The sequence below is a fragment of the Theropithecus gelada genome, chromosome 9 (genome assembly GCF_003255815.1).
Source record: "Theropithecus gelada isolate Dixy chromosome 9, Tgel_1.0, whole genome shotgun sequence".
NCBI classification, from domain to species: Eukaryota; Metazoa; Chordata; class Mammalia; order Primates; family Cercopithecidae; genus Theropithecus; species Theropithecus gelada.
Genome location: NC_037677.1, coordinates 108961117 through 108978177, shown reverse-complemented (window position 1 = coordinate 108978177; position 17061 = coordinate 108961117). Strand labels below are relative to the sequence as shown.

Sequence of the window (17061 nt, the reverse complement as noted above, 5' to 3'; positions counted from 1 at the left end):
TTTTTGTACAGATGTGATTTCTCTATGTTGCCGAGGCAGTTCTTGAACTCCTGGGCTCAAGCAATCCTTCCACCCTGGCCTCCCAAAGTGCTAGAATTACAGGCGTGAGCCACTACAGGCGTGGCTATTAATGGCTACTCAGACCATGACAATTTCCTTCCCCAGGAGGATGCCAGGACCTAGACCCAGGATGGAGTGGTCAGAGATGTGGAGCTAGGACAGGTCAGGGCCAGCAGATGGGCTGGAACAGGGAGAAGATGGTCAGGAGGGAGAGGGTCCGCCTGTGGTAATCCCAGTATGTGTGTGATGAGAAGGCACAGTGTCTGGCTCCCACAGAGAATTTTTTGAAGACAGACCTTTGTACAGAGCTAGAGCTACTTCCAGTATGGGCCCAAGCTGAAGCCCTAAGGTGACCACAGGCCACTGATGACAAGGAGTTTGATTCGAAATGAGGGGGCCGATCGTGGATCCCAACATATAAGACAAGATAACCAATTAAAGAATATTTGAGGAACAATCTACTAAGTGTCAGCGTTGTACCTGGTACTGTTGGGAGAACAGTGTCTGGCACTTAGTAGGCACTTGTATTGTATTTTCCTTGACTGATCAATAGAAGACATCATGTCCTGAAGACCTACTAAGGGTCAGGGACTGCAATGGATAGTTTACCTATTATGCCTCATTTAACTATTGTCACATTCAACCCAACAGCGGTTTTATCCTTTTTTTTTTTTTTGAGATAAAGTCTCGCTCTGTCACCTAGGCTGGAGTGCAGTGGTGCAATCTTGGCTCACAGCAACCTCCACCTCCCGGGTTCAAGTGATTCTCCTGCCTCAGCCTCCTGAGTAGCTGGGATTACAGGCACCCGCCACCACGCCCGGCTAATTTTTGTATTTTTAGTAAAGATGGGGTTTCACTATGTCAGGAGTTTCGCTGGTCTCAAACTCCTGACCTCGTGATCCGCCCGCTTTGGCCTTCCAAAGTGCTGGGATTACAGGCGTGAGCCACCGCACCTGGCCTATCCCCATTTTATAAAGCAGTGAGCTGAGATTCAGAGAGGTTATGGAACTTACCCATAGCCAGTAGGGAGCTGAGCTGGTCTAGTTCCAACATGTACCCTCTTCCCCTGAAACCATGCTCCCTCCCACCTGAGGCCTGAAGAGCGTCCCTGAAGGATCAGGAGATCTGATTGGGAAACGTGGCATTCAGAAGGAAAATGAAGACCGCGACGTCTGGGTTTCACAGCGCAGGCGCACGCGCAGGCGCAGGCGTGTGCTGGGCCCTCTGCTGTGTGGAATGGGGGAAGAAAGTGCTGTGTGCCACTGTCAGGCGGACGAACAGAGATTCCTCCTAACAGCGCTGGACCATGAACCTCTTGAGACCCTGCTTTGCTTGTCTTATTGAAGGTGAGCCTTTACTCTGCCTACCTTCACGACGCCGTCCTGCTCTATGCTGAGGCCGTGAAGCAGATGGTAAAGGCTGGAGGCGACTTCCAGGACGGGCGGCAGCTGGTCAGCGCTGTGAAGGGTTCCAGTCCGGCCAGGGTGCAGGGTAGCTGGCTTACTGCTGGGGGGTGTTCTGAACTCAGACCTGCGGTTCCGGTCGGTGGGGGCTTTGAGATCTTGGGCATGTAATTAAAGGCGTCTTTCAGGGCCTGCCTCGCACTGAACTCCAGAATTCATCTTTCTTGTGGGGATTCCAGTCTTCCTTCTGTAAGGGTAGTTGAGATTAAGACCTCCCAGTTCCCCCAGTTCACTCATCCTTCCGGCCGGAGCCTGCCCAGACCAGGAGAGGAGGCCGCTGGGCACCTTATGGCCTTTTGGGAATTCTCCCCCTCAGGTCCATTGAAACTGAGTCCATCAAGAATAAAATTCAGAAATGTGAGAGCCGTCTCCCGGGGTCACTTCCCATCTGCAGCCTCTGTGATGGGGGCCTTGGCGCCACAGACTTCTAAAGATGGGTTGTAGTCTCATTCTTGCTTTCCTGGTGGGGATGAGTTCACTCCCTGCTGGGGAGTGAACTGCTTTCAAATCACACTCAGCTGACCAACTGCTTTGATCTTTCTTGTTCTAGTTTTGTCACCTGTAAGATAGGGATAACACCTGCTACCACATACAGAAACAATAATAACTGACATTTAGGGAGGGCTTACCTTACACTAGCCCAAGTGCTAAGAGCTTCTGAGTATTACCTAATTGAATCCTCACACAGCCCATGAGGCAGGTACTGTTTCTATCTGTATTATTCAGGTGAGTAAACCGAGGTTACAGAGGTTATGTACTTTGTCTAAGGTCACAAAGTTATTAGATGGTGGAGCCAGGATTCAAAAATCAAGCCTGCCTTCTCCAGGGCTCATGTTCTTTGCTATCCTGTAACATAGGCATAATGAGAATATGACATGCACCTGGCACAGAGTAGGTGCTCATTAAATAGTAGGTTCTGTTTTTTTCTTTTTGAGACGGGGTCTTGCTCTGTCACCCAGGTTGGTCTTAAACTCCTGGGCTTACGGGATCCTCCCACTTCAGTGTCTCAAATTGCTGGGATCATAGGCGTGAGCTGCTGTGCCCGGCCAAATGGTCCCTATTTTTATACTTTCTATTTTATATTTTTCTATTTCATAGAAGCAGGTCTCGTTTACCCTATTGATACCTTTTGCAAGTGGAAATATTCACCAACTTCTCTCTCTTCTTTCCTTTCAGACCCTAAAGCATTTGCTTAAAAAAGGGAGAGGTCACAAGGGGGGAGGGGGGGTCCTTCTTTCTGCTCTCAATTTAATCCTCTCTGCCAGATCAATTAATTCCTCTTTCCTGTGGTTTTAGGAATTCTTCATGCTGGGATGAGGGGAGGGTGTGAAGAGCAGTGAGGCCCTTTGAGAGCCTGAGTCATCCCACTTTGGTTCTGGGGCCCGTGGACCCCTTTCAGGGACTCATGACCAAAGGGCCCTCCTCACCCCTCCAAACTGGCTTCTGTTCCTTTATGGGCTACAGGACTAGCCTTGGCAGAACTGGAGTATTTGTCTCTGTTTCCTCTGTTCATTTCTGCCACATGGTAGCATCCATTCCATGGGCCAGTGCCGCGGGGCTTTTGGACCGTTCCAGAAGGAAGGCCTCCTCTAGGAGACCGAATTAGGGAGCAGAACCCCCAAACCCCACTGGCTTTGGCTCCGTGAACGCAATGCACACTGAAAGCAGTGGCCCAGGTTGTCGCAGGAGCTCTGGCCTTTCCCGTGCAAACCTCGGGCTCAAGACCCCCATTCAGGATGCCCACGGATATGCACACAGAAAGGCAGTGTGGCATGCTGGAAAGAACACGGCACTTGGGGCCCGATAGGCCTGGGTTTGTATACCAGCTGTGCCTCTTCCTGGCCCTGGCAGGAAGACTCAAGGAGTTTGTGCCTCCAAGCTTTGCTTGTTGGGAACAGATAGATGATGGTGCCCCCTCTGAAGGGTTAATTAGGATTAGACATAGGAAGTCAACACCACCGGCAGTGCTGGGCGCTTATTAGGTGCTTTATCAGTGGTAATTTTGTGTCCTGTCCCCTGTGAGACAAAATCAGCAATATGTCCTTTGTCAGAGCCTATGTACTAGTTTGGGGTGTGAAGGAGCTATGCTTCAAGTGAAGCTGTGCTTCCGAGATCTCAAGCTGCTATATAACAAGATTTCTCTACATCAAACACAGGCGAAAGTACCAGCAACATCGACTTGGTATGTCATCTTTTAAACCAAAAGTGACGTGGTTTAAGTCAAAAGATTGAGGAAGCTATTTCAACGGCAAAAAGATATTGCCTTCCTTGAATGAAATTACCTGAAGGCTGGATTTGAAGAGCCTAGGAGAGTTGGGCAAACTGGACAGAAGTTTGAATTGAGAGACCAGGGCCTGAGTTTTGCAAATAACATGCATTTTTCCGTTGTCCGTGCTGTACATGAGGTAGAGTCAAATAGAATAAATTGAGCTGACACTGACCTTTATTTTTTTTAAAAGACTACAAGGAATTTCTCCAATGTGGCCTGGACCCCTGGCTCCCTTCCTGAAGACAGACCTGGCTGTGGATTTTATAATGAGCTCTGTGAAACTGAGCCTGCTTTGATGGGTAAGTATGGCTGCTTGGAGAAGGTAGCAGGGAAAGACTTTCTATAGTAGGGTGTCTCTATGGCAGGCAGCACTGTTGACATTTTGGGCCAAATAATTTTTGTGTATGGTGAGCCTGGCATTTCAAGTCACACGTTCCTGTATATTATGTTTAGCAGCATCCCTGGCCTCTACCCACAGATGCCTGTAGCAGCCCTCTAGTTGGAACAACGAGAAATGTCTCCAGACATGGCCAGATATCCCCTAGGAAGCAAAATCACCTTCCTCCCCTGCAGAGAATCACTGCTCTAAGGGAACCTGGCTCCTGAGATTTGAGTCTCAGGAACTTCACCTCTAGGGAGGTTGAGAGAGTCTGGGCAGGGGAGTGTGCCCCAGTGGTTAGGAGCCCAGCCCTGGAATTAGATGGATCATGCCTGGAGAACCACCCTAAGGAGAACACACAGTAAATGTTCAGTAAACACTGGTGGTGGAGTTAGAAGTCATCATTATTATTTCTCTGCAGTGGAACTTTCTATACACAGTGGGAGGTGAATGCAGTTCCAATGGGAACTAGGGTGGTAGTCGGGGAAAAATTCCTAGAAGAGACAAGTCAGAGTAGACTTCATGTGTCCTAACCCAGACCTTCTGGAGGATAGCCTTTGAGGAGCCTGCTTGGCAGGGCCCAGCTGGGCAGGGAGGTACATGCTACTGCTCTTAGGCAAGGCCTGGGTAATATGCCTCTACCCTCCAGGCGTGACTGCTGTGGTTCTCACAATGATGATCCTGATTCCTGTCTTGGGGGCTGCCATCATAGGTCTGATTTTAAGGACGCAGAGGGGAAAACTGCAGAGGCAAAACAAAGACATCTGGTGGCAAATCAATTTTGACGATATCATCATTCTTCCCCAGAACAGGGTGAGACCACATATGACCTAGATGTCCCCTTTCCTGGTCACTGCTGGAGATTTGTGGAAGGTGCTTCATCTAGGAGCTTATAAGAGCAAGAGGCTAATTTATAAAGTGAATAGTTCATGAAGAGTCTCCAGGCCTGAGTTCTGGTTCTAGGCCTCCCACTTGCTTGCTGAATCTGAGAATGTCATTTTACCTCCCCAAGACTCAGTTTCTAAACACTTGCAAATGATTGACAGTCTCTAAAGTTCCCTTTGCTCTGTTACTCTGTGGTTGAGAACTGCAGATGCTGTTCAGATATTAAAGCTGTCTCCTGGGGAAGATTTAGTTATTTTATTTTTTGTTTTGTTTTGTTTTTTTTTTTGAGATGGAGTTTCACTCTTGTTGCCCAGGCTGGAGTGCAACGGCACAATCTCGGCTCTCACTCCAACCTCTGCCTCCCGAGTTCAAATGATTCTCCTGCCTCAGCCTCCCAAGTAGCTGGTATTACAAGGTGCCTCTAACCATGCCCAGCTAAATTTTTGTATTTTTTTTAGTAGAGATGGGGTTTCACCACGTTGGTCAGGCTGGTCTCGAACTCCTGACCTCAGGTGATCCACCTGCCTCAGCCTCCCAAAGTGCAGGGATTACAGGCATGAGCCATCATGCCCGGCCAGATTTAGTTATTTTCAAAACCACATTAACTCCTTTAATCAATTGATGACTAATACAGTAATGTTCATTTGCTTGGCCATTAACTACAGGCCAAGCATCATACGAGACATGGGGATATCCCACAAATGAGATGCCTCCAGAGGGAGGCAAGCATCAGAGAGGTGTTTCCACGGTGAGACGGAAGCCCTGCAGATAGAGGGACTTAAGGTCTCAGCATCTGGAAGACTTTGGAGAGGAGGGGACATTTGAAAAGAGTGAGTTTGCAAGTGGTGAAAAAAAGTGAAGTCACACAGGATTTAACAAGATGTGTGATGCTCAGGGCTGGGAAGCTTGGCTGGTACCAAGTCAGGGAGGCTTCAACATGCTAAGAGCAGGTGACCGCGATTTATTAGTAACTCATCTCCAAACATCCCCGGGGATTCAGACACTTACTCTTTCCTCTTCCACCAAAGCAGCTCTGCTTTGATCTACCTCATTTCTACATGAGGGTTCCAGATAAGATTCTCCTTGAAAACAAGATTCCTATGCTTTGAAGATGTTTTCTAGGTGTTGGGAGGCACTGAGGGTATTAAACAGAGACAACCTGGTTAGATGTTCTTTAAGAAAATGACACTAACCCCAGGCCACACATCTAATTAAGTGCCACAGCCAGAACTTGAGTCTGGGCAGTCTGACCTCAGAACCTTCCCTCTTAACCTACACCTCCATGGTGGTACAGACGCCATAGAGGGCATGGAGGATGGGATGGTGCTGTCTTAGAGTGATGCATGTAGCAGGTCAGAAAGATCACAGTTCAAATCCTGACTCTCTTATTATTAACTGTCTGACCTTGGCACTCAGCTTCCTCCTCTATAAAATGCATTCCCTTTAGTACTTGACCTTGCTACTGAGAGTGACCAAACCATTTCCTGTTTTACAGCCACCCTAGAGAGGCATACCTGTGTCAAGAGGCATCACCAGTAACTCATCTAGTGTGGTGATTTCTGTGGACCTCAGCTCTTTTGTCAAGAACCAGCAGGGGGAAGAGCTCTTCTATGCCCCAATAGGGCTTTATCAGGTATTTCTGAGGCCAGGTGGTTGCCTATAGATCTTAGTGTACCTCTGTCCTGTTCTCTGCATCATTTCTGCCAGGCGGGGCATTCTGAATAGGAGAACGTTCTCCAAGCAAAAGCCAAGGTGGTCTTGTGACTCCAGACTAGTGCTTCCCAAACTTTAATGTGCGGAAGGATCACCTGGGGCTCTTATTAAAATGCAGATTCTGGGTCCATAGGTCTGATGTGGCGCCTGAGAGTCTGCATTTTAAAGAATCTTCTAGGTGATTCCCAAACTGGCTTCTAGATTAGACTTAGCTTTGTCCAGTACAACCTCCTGTGATGATGGAAATGTCGCAGATCTGCACTGTCCAATAAGGTGGCCACTAGCCTCCTGTGATTACTGAACATTAGTGTGTCTGAGCAACTGAATTTTAAATTTTATTTAATGTTAATTAATTTAAATTTAAATAGCCCCATGTGGCTAGTGGCTCCGTGAATGGACAGTGCAGTCCTAGAGTGTGGATTATTTCATCCTTGTTACTTTGGCATGGATGCATCAGTAGTGGGGCCTGGTGCTTCTGTGGTATAGACAGTGACTGCTGCTGCAGCCTGGAACATTATTCCCGCTTGTCCTTTCTCACCTTCCCTCCGACATCCAGACCATGATTGCTGCCTGTACCTAGCAATCCTTCCAAAATTCAAGTCCCTTTGGGGGAAGAGTTTGTACGAAATTGTATTTATTCTTTAAAATGAGGGTCCCAGAGAGTAAGGACAGAAAGCTCCGAGCAAGGGAAGAATTGTTCATTGCTCTAAATTGGGGTTAGAAAAGGCTAGAGCCAAATTATCCCCTATGCAATGAAACTTGATTTTTTAAATGTTTGCTTACTTGAGTTCTCAAACTACAAAAACCTCCTGGGATATTACCAAATACCTTAGGGACCACCATCAATGCAAAACTCTATGTGGTGGTCACCCGGCCACATAAAGAAGGAAGTAGCAACACATAGCATATCACTGTCTGATTGATCTTCCGAAAATATGTCTCGTCTTTCCTCTGTCAAACACCATCACTGGATTCCCCACCTCTGTTGCCTGCATGATAGTGCCCAAACTCTTTAAAAAAGGACTCAAGCCTCTTAACTCGCTAGTCCCTACCTATTTTTCTAATCTTTTTTTCCCCTGGCTTAAATCCTGTGCTCACCCAGTTGGTCTTGCCAATTTTGCCATGTATGTTTCACCTTCTGACGATGCCACTCCCCTTCCACCCAACCCATGTGGAACCTTCTTATCCTTCAAGGTTCAGCCTAAGCATCACCCCTCCAAGAATCCTTTTCTTCATCCCCCGGGCATTCCTTCCTCTGTGGCCCTCCCATCACAGTCCTGAGTCCTTTTCCATTGCCCTCATACGAAACGTGAAAGATCTTTGGTTGATATTTATCTTCTCTTATGGCTTACCTTCTCTTGGGTCCAGATTCTATGCCTTCTTCTATCTAGCTCTTACCACATTACAATATGTTTTTGTGATGCCTGATTAAGTGACTCTCTAAAAGCAGACTCCATAGGCAATACAAATAAAATATGCCATTTACTGAAAATTTAATCTGTGCCAGGCCTTGAGTTACCAGTGGTATTTTAACTGATTTAATGCTCAGAAAACCTTATGAGATGGGTGTGTGGTTTTTTTTTTTGAACTTATTTTAGGTTTGGTGTTATTTTCAATCCCATTTTACAGATGAGAAAATAAAGGCTTAGAGAAGTTAAGAACAACTCAACTTGTTCAGGTAGTAAGTGGTAGCACTGGGCTTAGAATCAGGCAACTGACTCCAAACCTACACTTATCACTGTAACTCACTGTTTCCTCTGAATGATAATGGGATATTATTATATAATAGAAAGCACATAGTCTTGGAGTCAGACTTTCAAGTTCTGGCTGTACTACCTACAAATATGCAACTTGGGCAAGTTTCGTAACCTCAACAATCCCATCTGGAAAGGGCCAATCATACCTACCTCGCAGGGCTGTGATGCCAGTTAAAGGAGATCTTACGTGTTAAGCAGCTAGCTCAGTGCCTGGCCGTGCACAGGGTCACCAAAGGGGTTTTTTTGGGCAGTGAGGAGCTTGATGATTGGCTCCTAGGTGCATTTCTTTCCAGTTTTCTTGCTCCCCTCCCTAGCCCTAAGTGGAGCTTTTTCTGGTTCATCCTGAGTTAAGAACATTCCACTTTTTCTCTGATTCTAGGGAAACCATGTGGCCATCCGCTATGGTAGTCACCAAGCAGAAGCCTGGGTTAGGAAGCTGACTGTGTTACAGGAAATACAGCTGGTGAGGCCCCCTGCCCAGGGTCAGTGGAGAGACAAAGCAGTGATGCTCTCTGCCCCTCCTCTGCCAGCTCCCTGGTCCCAAAGGAGCAGAGATGGGAGGCTGCTTCCCTTAACATGACCTACCTCTCCCTCCCCTCGACAGCCCAGGCTTTGAATCTCAGACCCCTGGCCTCTCCCAGGCACCTGAAGCCTGGGATCACTCCTACCTCTGTTTCTTCCCCATCATTCTTCCTGGCCTTGATTCTGGCCCTTCATCCTCTGTGTCTGTGATGGCTGCTTGCCTGCCTGCCAGCCTTGAACCTGGTCCTTGGAGTGAGTCAGGTTCATGGGCCTGACTTCCTGCTCCTTCTCTGTGGTCTGCTGTGGGCCCCACGCTGGCATTGACAGCCATAAGCGTGGAAGCAGGGCTGAGTCCAGCTACTGTGACGTGGTTGAGTTAATCCCCATGGCTGAGGTTAGACTTTGATCATTCCTCTGATTTATTTGCTGGAGACAGACTTCCTGGGTTTACCTCCCAGCTCTGCCACTTATAGGCGTTCCTTTACTTTACCTTTCAGTGCCAGTTCCCTCATCTGTAAAATGGGATCTGTAACAGTTCTTATCTAACAAGGTCTTTATAAGAATTGACTGAAAATATGCAAAGCACACAGCATGGTCCTGGACATAGAGACACACTCTATACATGAGCTATTGTAACCATGATTATTTCCAGATGGATGAATTAAGGCACGAGAACATTGTTCCCTTCTTTGGTATTTGCACTGAACCACCTAACATTCTGCATTGTCACTCAGTATTGCAAAAAAGGAAGCCCTAAGGTAAGGAAAACAGTACAGTGCACCTTAGGTTTGATTAGTGATAGATAATAGAGAAGTTTCTCAGTGACCTCTGCTATTCATCCAAGGCCAGTTCCTCTCTGGTCTAATTGCAAGACCTGAATTATCTTGTCAGGCTACCTTCTGGGAATCAAATTAGCCAAGTGTCTGCTTCTTTTGTTCTGGGGGGAAACTGAGCTTGGTTTCTTCTCTTAAGATGTTATGACTACTCTTGAACTGTGTTCCTGGGCCCATCCTATTATGGTATGTGACGACAGCTTTCTGTCAGGAACAAGGAAGTGTTTGTAAAACTTGAGACTGTGTGCATTCTCAAGATTGAGTCAGGTTTTGGTATCTCCTGGGAAGATTTCCAGTTATTAGGTTTAAAATCTTCTGCCCCACACTGCGTTAGCTCTGGCCAAAAATATAAGCTATGTTACAGTCAAATCTGTTCAATCATTAAAGCTCACTGTGCTTCACGTTGAGTCACTAGGAATCTTTTGAATAACTATGTTTTTCAGGATGTTTTGAGAAACTCGGATCATGAAATAGATTGGATATTCAAACTCTCATTTGCATATGACATAGTCAATGTGAGTATAACATAAACTTACCAAAGAATAAATGTGATAGTATTTTTGAGTTGCTCTATCTTGAATTTAATTGAACTGTAATTCTTCTTGAAAATGTTGGACCTCTTCAGATCTCCTCTTCAAGTTGATTCTAGCTCTAAAATCTATCATTTCTATCCGATTGTTTCTTTTCCACTTCCCTGATTGCAAATAAATATAGAGAGAGGAAAGTATTTTACACTAAAGTTGTAATGGATGCTAAGTTTACCCAATCAGAAAAGAGCAGAATATTTACATTGTAGGGTAGAACTTTCTATCTCAAAGAGCATCTCATCACTAGATTATAAATCGGACTGGGGGAGGTGATTCCTGATATTCTTCCCTGCTCTCTAGCCCCCGATTTCTTTCCCTAGGAAATGGGGATGCCACATTAACCACAAAGCTGCTGACCTAAGAGGTGGGCCAGAGATGCTGATCGGAGGAGGTAGAATCTTTGCTTTGGCCCAGGGGGCTATGGTGGCTGCAAAGAAGAAGGGAATAATAGTAACACTAAAATATGTAGAGTGCCTACTTTGGGCCAGGCACTTTCCAGTACTTTGTATATATTAATTTATTTAATTCTCACAAAAATATAAGATAGATCTATTGTTACTTCTGTTTTACAGATTAAAGAAACACAAAGCACAGAAAGTACATATGACCTTCCTGAAGTCTCATAGCTATGAAATAGTGGAGTTAGGATTCAAACCCAGCCATTTTCAAGTCCTATACCCTTAACCACTGTACCATACTGCCTCTCAGTAGGAAGCACGAGAGCTTGCTTTTGTGTTTTACCACAGGGAGAAGTCAGTCTCACATCTAGAAGCCCATTAGGGGCTGGGGAGGGGTAATTCAGAGGGAGTTGGGGAGAGACCAATTCCTGCCTGTTGCCAGGAAGGCAGTGGAAATGCTGAGAGGTGGCAGCTGGATCCAAAGCCCAAGGTGACACTGTCTTGAAGGGCCATGCCCTAGGTATGCAGCTGGTGATGAGGGATGGAGAGGGCAGGAGTGGGAGGAGATTTGCTGTGGGACGAGCCATGTCAGTATGGACCAGCATCCTGAGGCTGCTTTCTCCTACCTGCACTAAATCCAGCTGTTCTTTCTTAAGCTTGCTGCCTGTACTTTTACCACCAGAAGGACAAAGCCAGTGACCTGGGAGTCAGTCTGGTGAGGAAACCTCTCAGTCATGGGCAGCACGGTGAAGGATAGTGGTCCACTGCTAGTCAATAGTCCAACCATCAATCAACCAACAGACTCCTGTGGGGAAGACTCACCTGGGTGTTGAGAGGGCAAAAAGAATGAAACACAAGCTGTGCCCTCCTGGATTAATGGGCCACCGACTTACTGAGTGATTTTGCCAGGACACTTCCCCTCTCTAGACCTCGACCTCTACGTAGGTAGAATGAATGAGGTTGGCCCAATTGAAGTCTAAGGGCTTTCCTTCAACAAGGATTTTATTGCTTTTTGTTTCTAGGGAGCTGAGTCCTATAGCTCTGTGAGACTTTGACTTCCTAGGCTTTAGCAGGAAGCCAGCAGATTGTTGTCAAGCAAGGTCGATAAACAGAAGCATCTCTGTGATTGGGTCTTCACTGGCAACCCTGGACCACCACTGTTATTATTTCATTAAAATTTTATTGAGCATCTGTTAAGAGTTTATCCTACTCTGGTCACTTTTGTAGGAAGAAAGGACTTGTTTCCAGCTTTGAATGGCTTAAAATCTAGGGAAAAATAAAACAGTCTGGAGATGTACATATAAAATTCTTTAAGTGGCAGTGGTTGTAAACTGGGAGGATGTGACGTGGCATCTTTTCCTACCCTGGAATATTCTCTCCTTCCCTTCACCCACTTTTCCTTTCTTTTCCCACCAAGCATAGAGAAGCATTCTGGACTCCAATTATCTGCCTCCTGCCCCCATCAAAATCGCCGACATCATTTATTTTGGAAGTGAAGAGTAAGCTAGTAAGTTCTCACCAAGCCATGAATGACTAACAGATTTGACCTCTTTAGTGTAGGCATCAGATTTCAAGAAGCATTAACCCAAAGGTTTCTCTGGAAAAACGCTATGGCAGGTGGGCATGGCACTTTGAAGGGGAAGAGCTCCCTGGTGGTCATCATCTACTCTAGCTCACTGAGTCTACCCTCTACTCTGTGCCAGGAAAACAGAGGACAGCTTGGCATTTTGCTTTGGCAGGATCATTACCTCCTGAGACGGAGTGTGCACATTCTGGGATCATGTAGGGTCACTACTGATGACACAATAGGCTAGGTCAAGGCACAGGTAGGACCTTTGAGGTTAATTCCTCTGCCAATGTTCTTTGAAAGGGGATTGCAAGTAACAGAAAATGTAATGTTCTCTTAGAGCCTTCCCAGGGGTCTGGGCATTGGGCCAAGCTCCATGAGGGCGATTGTACTTTGGAAACAAGTCTCTCAATGTCTATTTGATCAGCACCTCCTCTATATCAGGTATCAGAGGGACTCCAAGATGCCATAGACATTTCAAGGCAACAGACATATATTGATTGAGTGCCTAATTTGGATCAGACCCGATTCTGGGCATAGGAGGCACAGACGAATGAACCTCATTGTCCTGTCCCCAAAAAGTTCAACCCAGTTGGGCAAGCCTGGGAAGGAGTTTGGAGAGTATAATACTCTCCTTGAGTTACAAATAGGGCTTCATGTCTAAGTAAGAGAAGTCTCGATGGATTAAGAGGATGAAGGATAGTTCAGTATAGAAGTTGTCTTTGGAGTTTGAACCCTGACTGCCACTTATTGGCCAGGTGACCTTAACAACCCTGGGCCTCATATTTCCTGTATGTAAAGGTAACATCAGTACCTGACTCATAGGGTTGCGTGAGGCCTAATGTATGCAAAATGCTTAGTGCCATGCCCTGCCTGTAACAGGCGTCCAGTAAATGTTGATTGTTAGTAGTAGCAGTAGTATTATCACGATCATAGATAATTCTATTACTGGTATTAAAAGAAGTACATTTTCTTGTTTTAATTTCCCCAACACTCTTATGAGGTAAGTCTGCACTGTCCAAATATGATAGCCACCAGCCACATGTGGATAATGAGCACTGCAATTGTAGCTAGTTCAATTTGAGATGTGCTATAAAGTTTATACTGGATTTTGTAGACTTAGCAAGAATAATAAAATATAAAATATCTTGCTAATTATGTTGGTTACTTGCTGAAATAAGATTTTTCAATGCATTGGGTTAAATAAAACATAAAATACACTTCAGCTGTTTGGTTTATAACACGGCTGCTGAAAATGTAAAAATACACATGTGGCTTGTATTATGTTTCTATTGGACAGTGATCTCAATGATTAACAATGAACTCCATTATTAATTCATTTTTAGCTCCAATCATAGTAATATTGGAGTGACATGATCTCCATTTCCAAGAGGGAAAAAGTGAGGCTTAATGAGGTGAAGTCATCTGCCCAGCTGGTAAGATACAGATTGGGATTTGTAGCCAGTCCATCTCCAAAGGCTGTGTTTGCTCTTCTATATGATGCTTCCTCCCTGCTAAGTACCAGAGTACAGATATGGGGCCCAGAGGTAGGAGCCCTGTCTGCCACCCAGGAATTTCCAGTAGGGCAAGAAATGTACCTAACAGACAGATGATTGAACTGATACTGGCGGGCTAGGGGAGGTCCCCAAATGCTGGTGGGACCTCAACCCCAGCCAATGTGAAAGCTCTTAACACCACTGTGAAAAGGAATTCAAGGATAAATCAGAAAATAGTGAAAGTATGGAGATTTACTGCAAAGTGAAAAGTACACACTCAGGAAAGGGGAGTGTGGGCGGACTCGAGAGAAAGAGTTGCGCAATGGGATTTGAGGCTTCTACCTTCTTGAGTTTCTTTAACCAAGGGGTAGAATATTCATGAGGATTCCTGGAAAAAGGTGGAGATTTCTGAGAACTGCGGTGCTACCCATTTTTACATCAAATATGGCTATTCCTGGAACTGTTGTGGCACCGGTGGGTGTGTGACCTAGTATGTTAATGAGCTTATAATAAGGTCCCAGGTGAAACTTAGGCCAAATCCAGCACCATGTTGGGTCCAATTGGTCTTAGCCTGCTTGGCCCACACCCTGTTCTTTTCAGGGTCTTATCAGCCCTGAAAATAATAGCTTATGCAGCTATTTCAATTCCTTTTTGCTAGCCATGTGTAACAGACCTGGAATTTTCTGTTCTCCTGCGGTCACCCTGTGTTATTCCTGTCTCAGAGCTGCCAAAAGTGTATAAAATCTGACATGTAAATAATGAATCCTTTCGTAGCTCTATTTGCTCTATAACAATATACATAAAAATCACACATTTCCATCAGGATAGAAAATAAAGACATGCGTGCCGTCTCTTGGAGAGGAATGCACACCCAGGATTCCAAGCATCCCTCAGCATGTCGTTTTCACCCTAATGGAAGGAGTTCTGCTAAAATCCTAGAATGTAAAATCGTTGACTGTAAAATATCTCATACTTGAGGTAGGCCTGGAACTAGCAAGGGCAGGAGGAAAGCAGAAAAAACCTTGTGTGTATCAGGGACAGTTCTGTTGAATGGAGAGGTCTCCTCCTGGAATCAGAGCGAACTCTGGATTAGACACAGGTCTCACCCGACTTCAAGCTTGGACCTTAGCCTATTGGAGCCTCCCTGGGAAAGTCTCAGAGGCAACCCCAGCCAGGCCCCTCCAGGTCCAGTTGAGTGGGCGGCAATTTCAAAATGTGATTCAACGTTACCATCTAAAAATAAATAAGGCACTTTGATAAAGGAACATGGGGTAGGGGGTGGAGAGTGATTGGGGCAGGGCTGGGGGCATGTATCCATTCTCCTGGATGTTTTCTGTATTATCCCATATTTCTTTTTTGTTATTTGTTTTTTGAGACAGAGCCTCACTTTGTTGCTCAGGCTGGAGTGCAGTGGCAGGATCTAGGCTCACTGCAACCTCCGCCTTCCAGGTTCAAGCGATTCTCATGACTCAGCCTCCAGAGCAGCTGGGATTACAGGCACCCACCACCATGTCCAGCTAATTTTTATATTTTTAGTAGAGACGGGGTTTCACCATGTTGGCCAGGCTGGTCCTGAACTCCTGACCTCGAGTGATCCACCTGCCTCGGCCTCCCAGAATGCTGGGATTACAGGCATGAGCCACTACGCCCAGCCAACTTGAGGCTTTTTTTTTTTTTTTTTTTTTTGAGACGGAGTCTCACTCTGTAGCCCAGGCTGGAGTGCAATGGCACAATCTCAGGTCACTGCAACCTCTGCCTCCTGGGTTCAAGCAATTCTCCTCCTTCAGCCTCCTGAGTGGCTGGGATTACAGATGTATGCCACCATGCCAGGCTAATTTTTGTATTTTTAGTAAAGACAGGGTTTCACCATGTTGGTCAGGCTGGTCTCGAACTCCTGACCTCATGATCCGCCCACCGTAGCCTCCCAGAGTGCTGGGATTACAGGCATAAGCCACCATGCCCAGCCCCTATCCCATATTTCTAATGCAATATTGGCCTCAGGGCTCTGGCTCAGGTGGGATAGTGACTTGGCCTGTCAAGCACTGCTGGAGGAAGAGGTGCCCCCCCTGTTCTGGTGAAGCTGGTTGTTGTCTGGGGTAAATATCTGAGGTTCATAGTATCACGCCAAGGAAATCGAGTACTCGGACACACCAGAAGTGGGTTTAGGAGCACAGGTTTAATAGGCAAAAGAAAGACAAAGGAGAATAGCTCTTCTATGCGAGAGAGGGGGTCCACAGTGAAGTGCACCAGATTTTATAGACTGGCTTGAGGAGGTGGTGTCTGATTTACATAGGGCCGAAAGATTGGTTGGACCAGGCATGACGTTTACGTAGCCAGCAATGAAGCTGGCTGCCCTACCTTAATCTTCTATTATGCAAATGAAGTCTTTGCCCACCTGGCGCCATGTTGCCTGCTCCTTACTGTACACGTGGTTTACAAGGAAAAGGGACAACGGATCCCCTGTCTGAACGTGACTACTCCCTAGGTAGCCCCTTTCCTGTTAGCACAGCTGCAGGCATTCACCCATGCAAGCTTCTAGCCTGGCTTTCTATGTCTGCAGCTCGATTCTACAGGCTGCTTTTTGTTAGAAAAGAAAATGATTTGGGGGCTGTCACGCGTGTCCATATAGAAGACCACCTAAATACGCTTTGTGTGAGCAACAAGGCTGTTTATTCACTTGGGTGCAAGTGGGCTGAGTCCGAAAAGAGAGTCAGTGAAGGGAGATAGGAGAGGGGCAGCTTTATGGAAAGTTACAGTTGGAGGTGGTTATCTATTGTTAGCAGGGGAGGGGGTCATAACATGTATGGTGGGGAGATCATAAGACTCATTGTCCAGAAGAAGAAAGTCACGGGGTCGATTGATCAGCTGGGACAGGGTATAAACAAGTCATAATGGCAGAATGTCGTAAGATGGGTCAATTAGTTAAGGCAGGAACTGGCTGTTTCACTTCTGTGTGGTTTTTCAACTACTCCAGACTTCTTGGCTCCTGCAGGCCATCTGGACGTATATGTGCAGGTCACAGGGGTTACAATGGCTGAGCTTTGGCTCAGAGGCCTGACGGGCTGCTTTTCATTTAAAGAAAAACCTTACCGAGGACTCCCATACACTCACTAAGTGTCTAAATAATTTCTT

General features: G+C 46.1%; 1 protein-coding gene across 1 annotated transcript in view; it reads left to right on the top strand.

Annotated features, from left to right (window-relative positions):
• LOC112631076 (guanylate cyclase 2G-like) overlaps positions 1-17061 on the top strand; it is a 43988-nt gene that overhangs the window by 7618 nt on the left and 19309 nt on the right. The window contains 8 exon segments of the mRNA XM_025395557.1: positions 1407-1544; positions 3983-4091; positions 4821-4984; positions 6552-6689; positions 8906-8989; positions 9701-9766; positions 9768-9806; positions 10325-10396. Coding sequence (XP_025251342.1) covers positions 1407-1544; positions 3983-4091; positions 4821-4984; positions 6552-6689; positions 8906-8989; positions 9701-9766; positions 9768-9806; positions 10325-10396 — 810 coding nt within the window.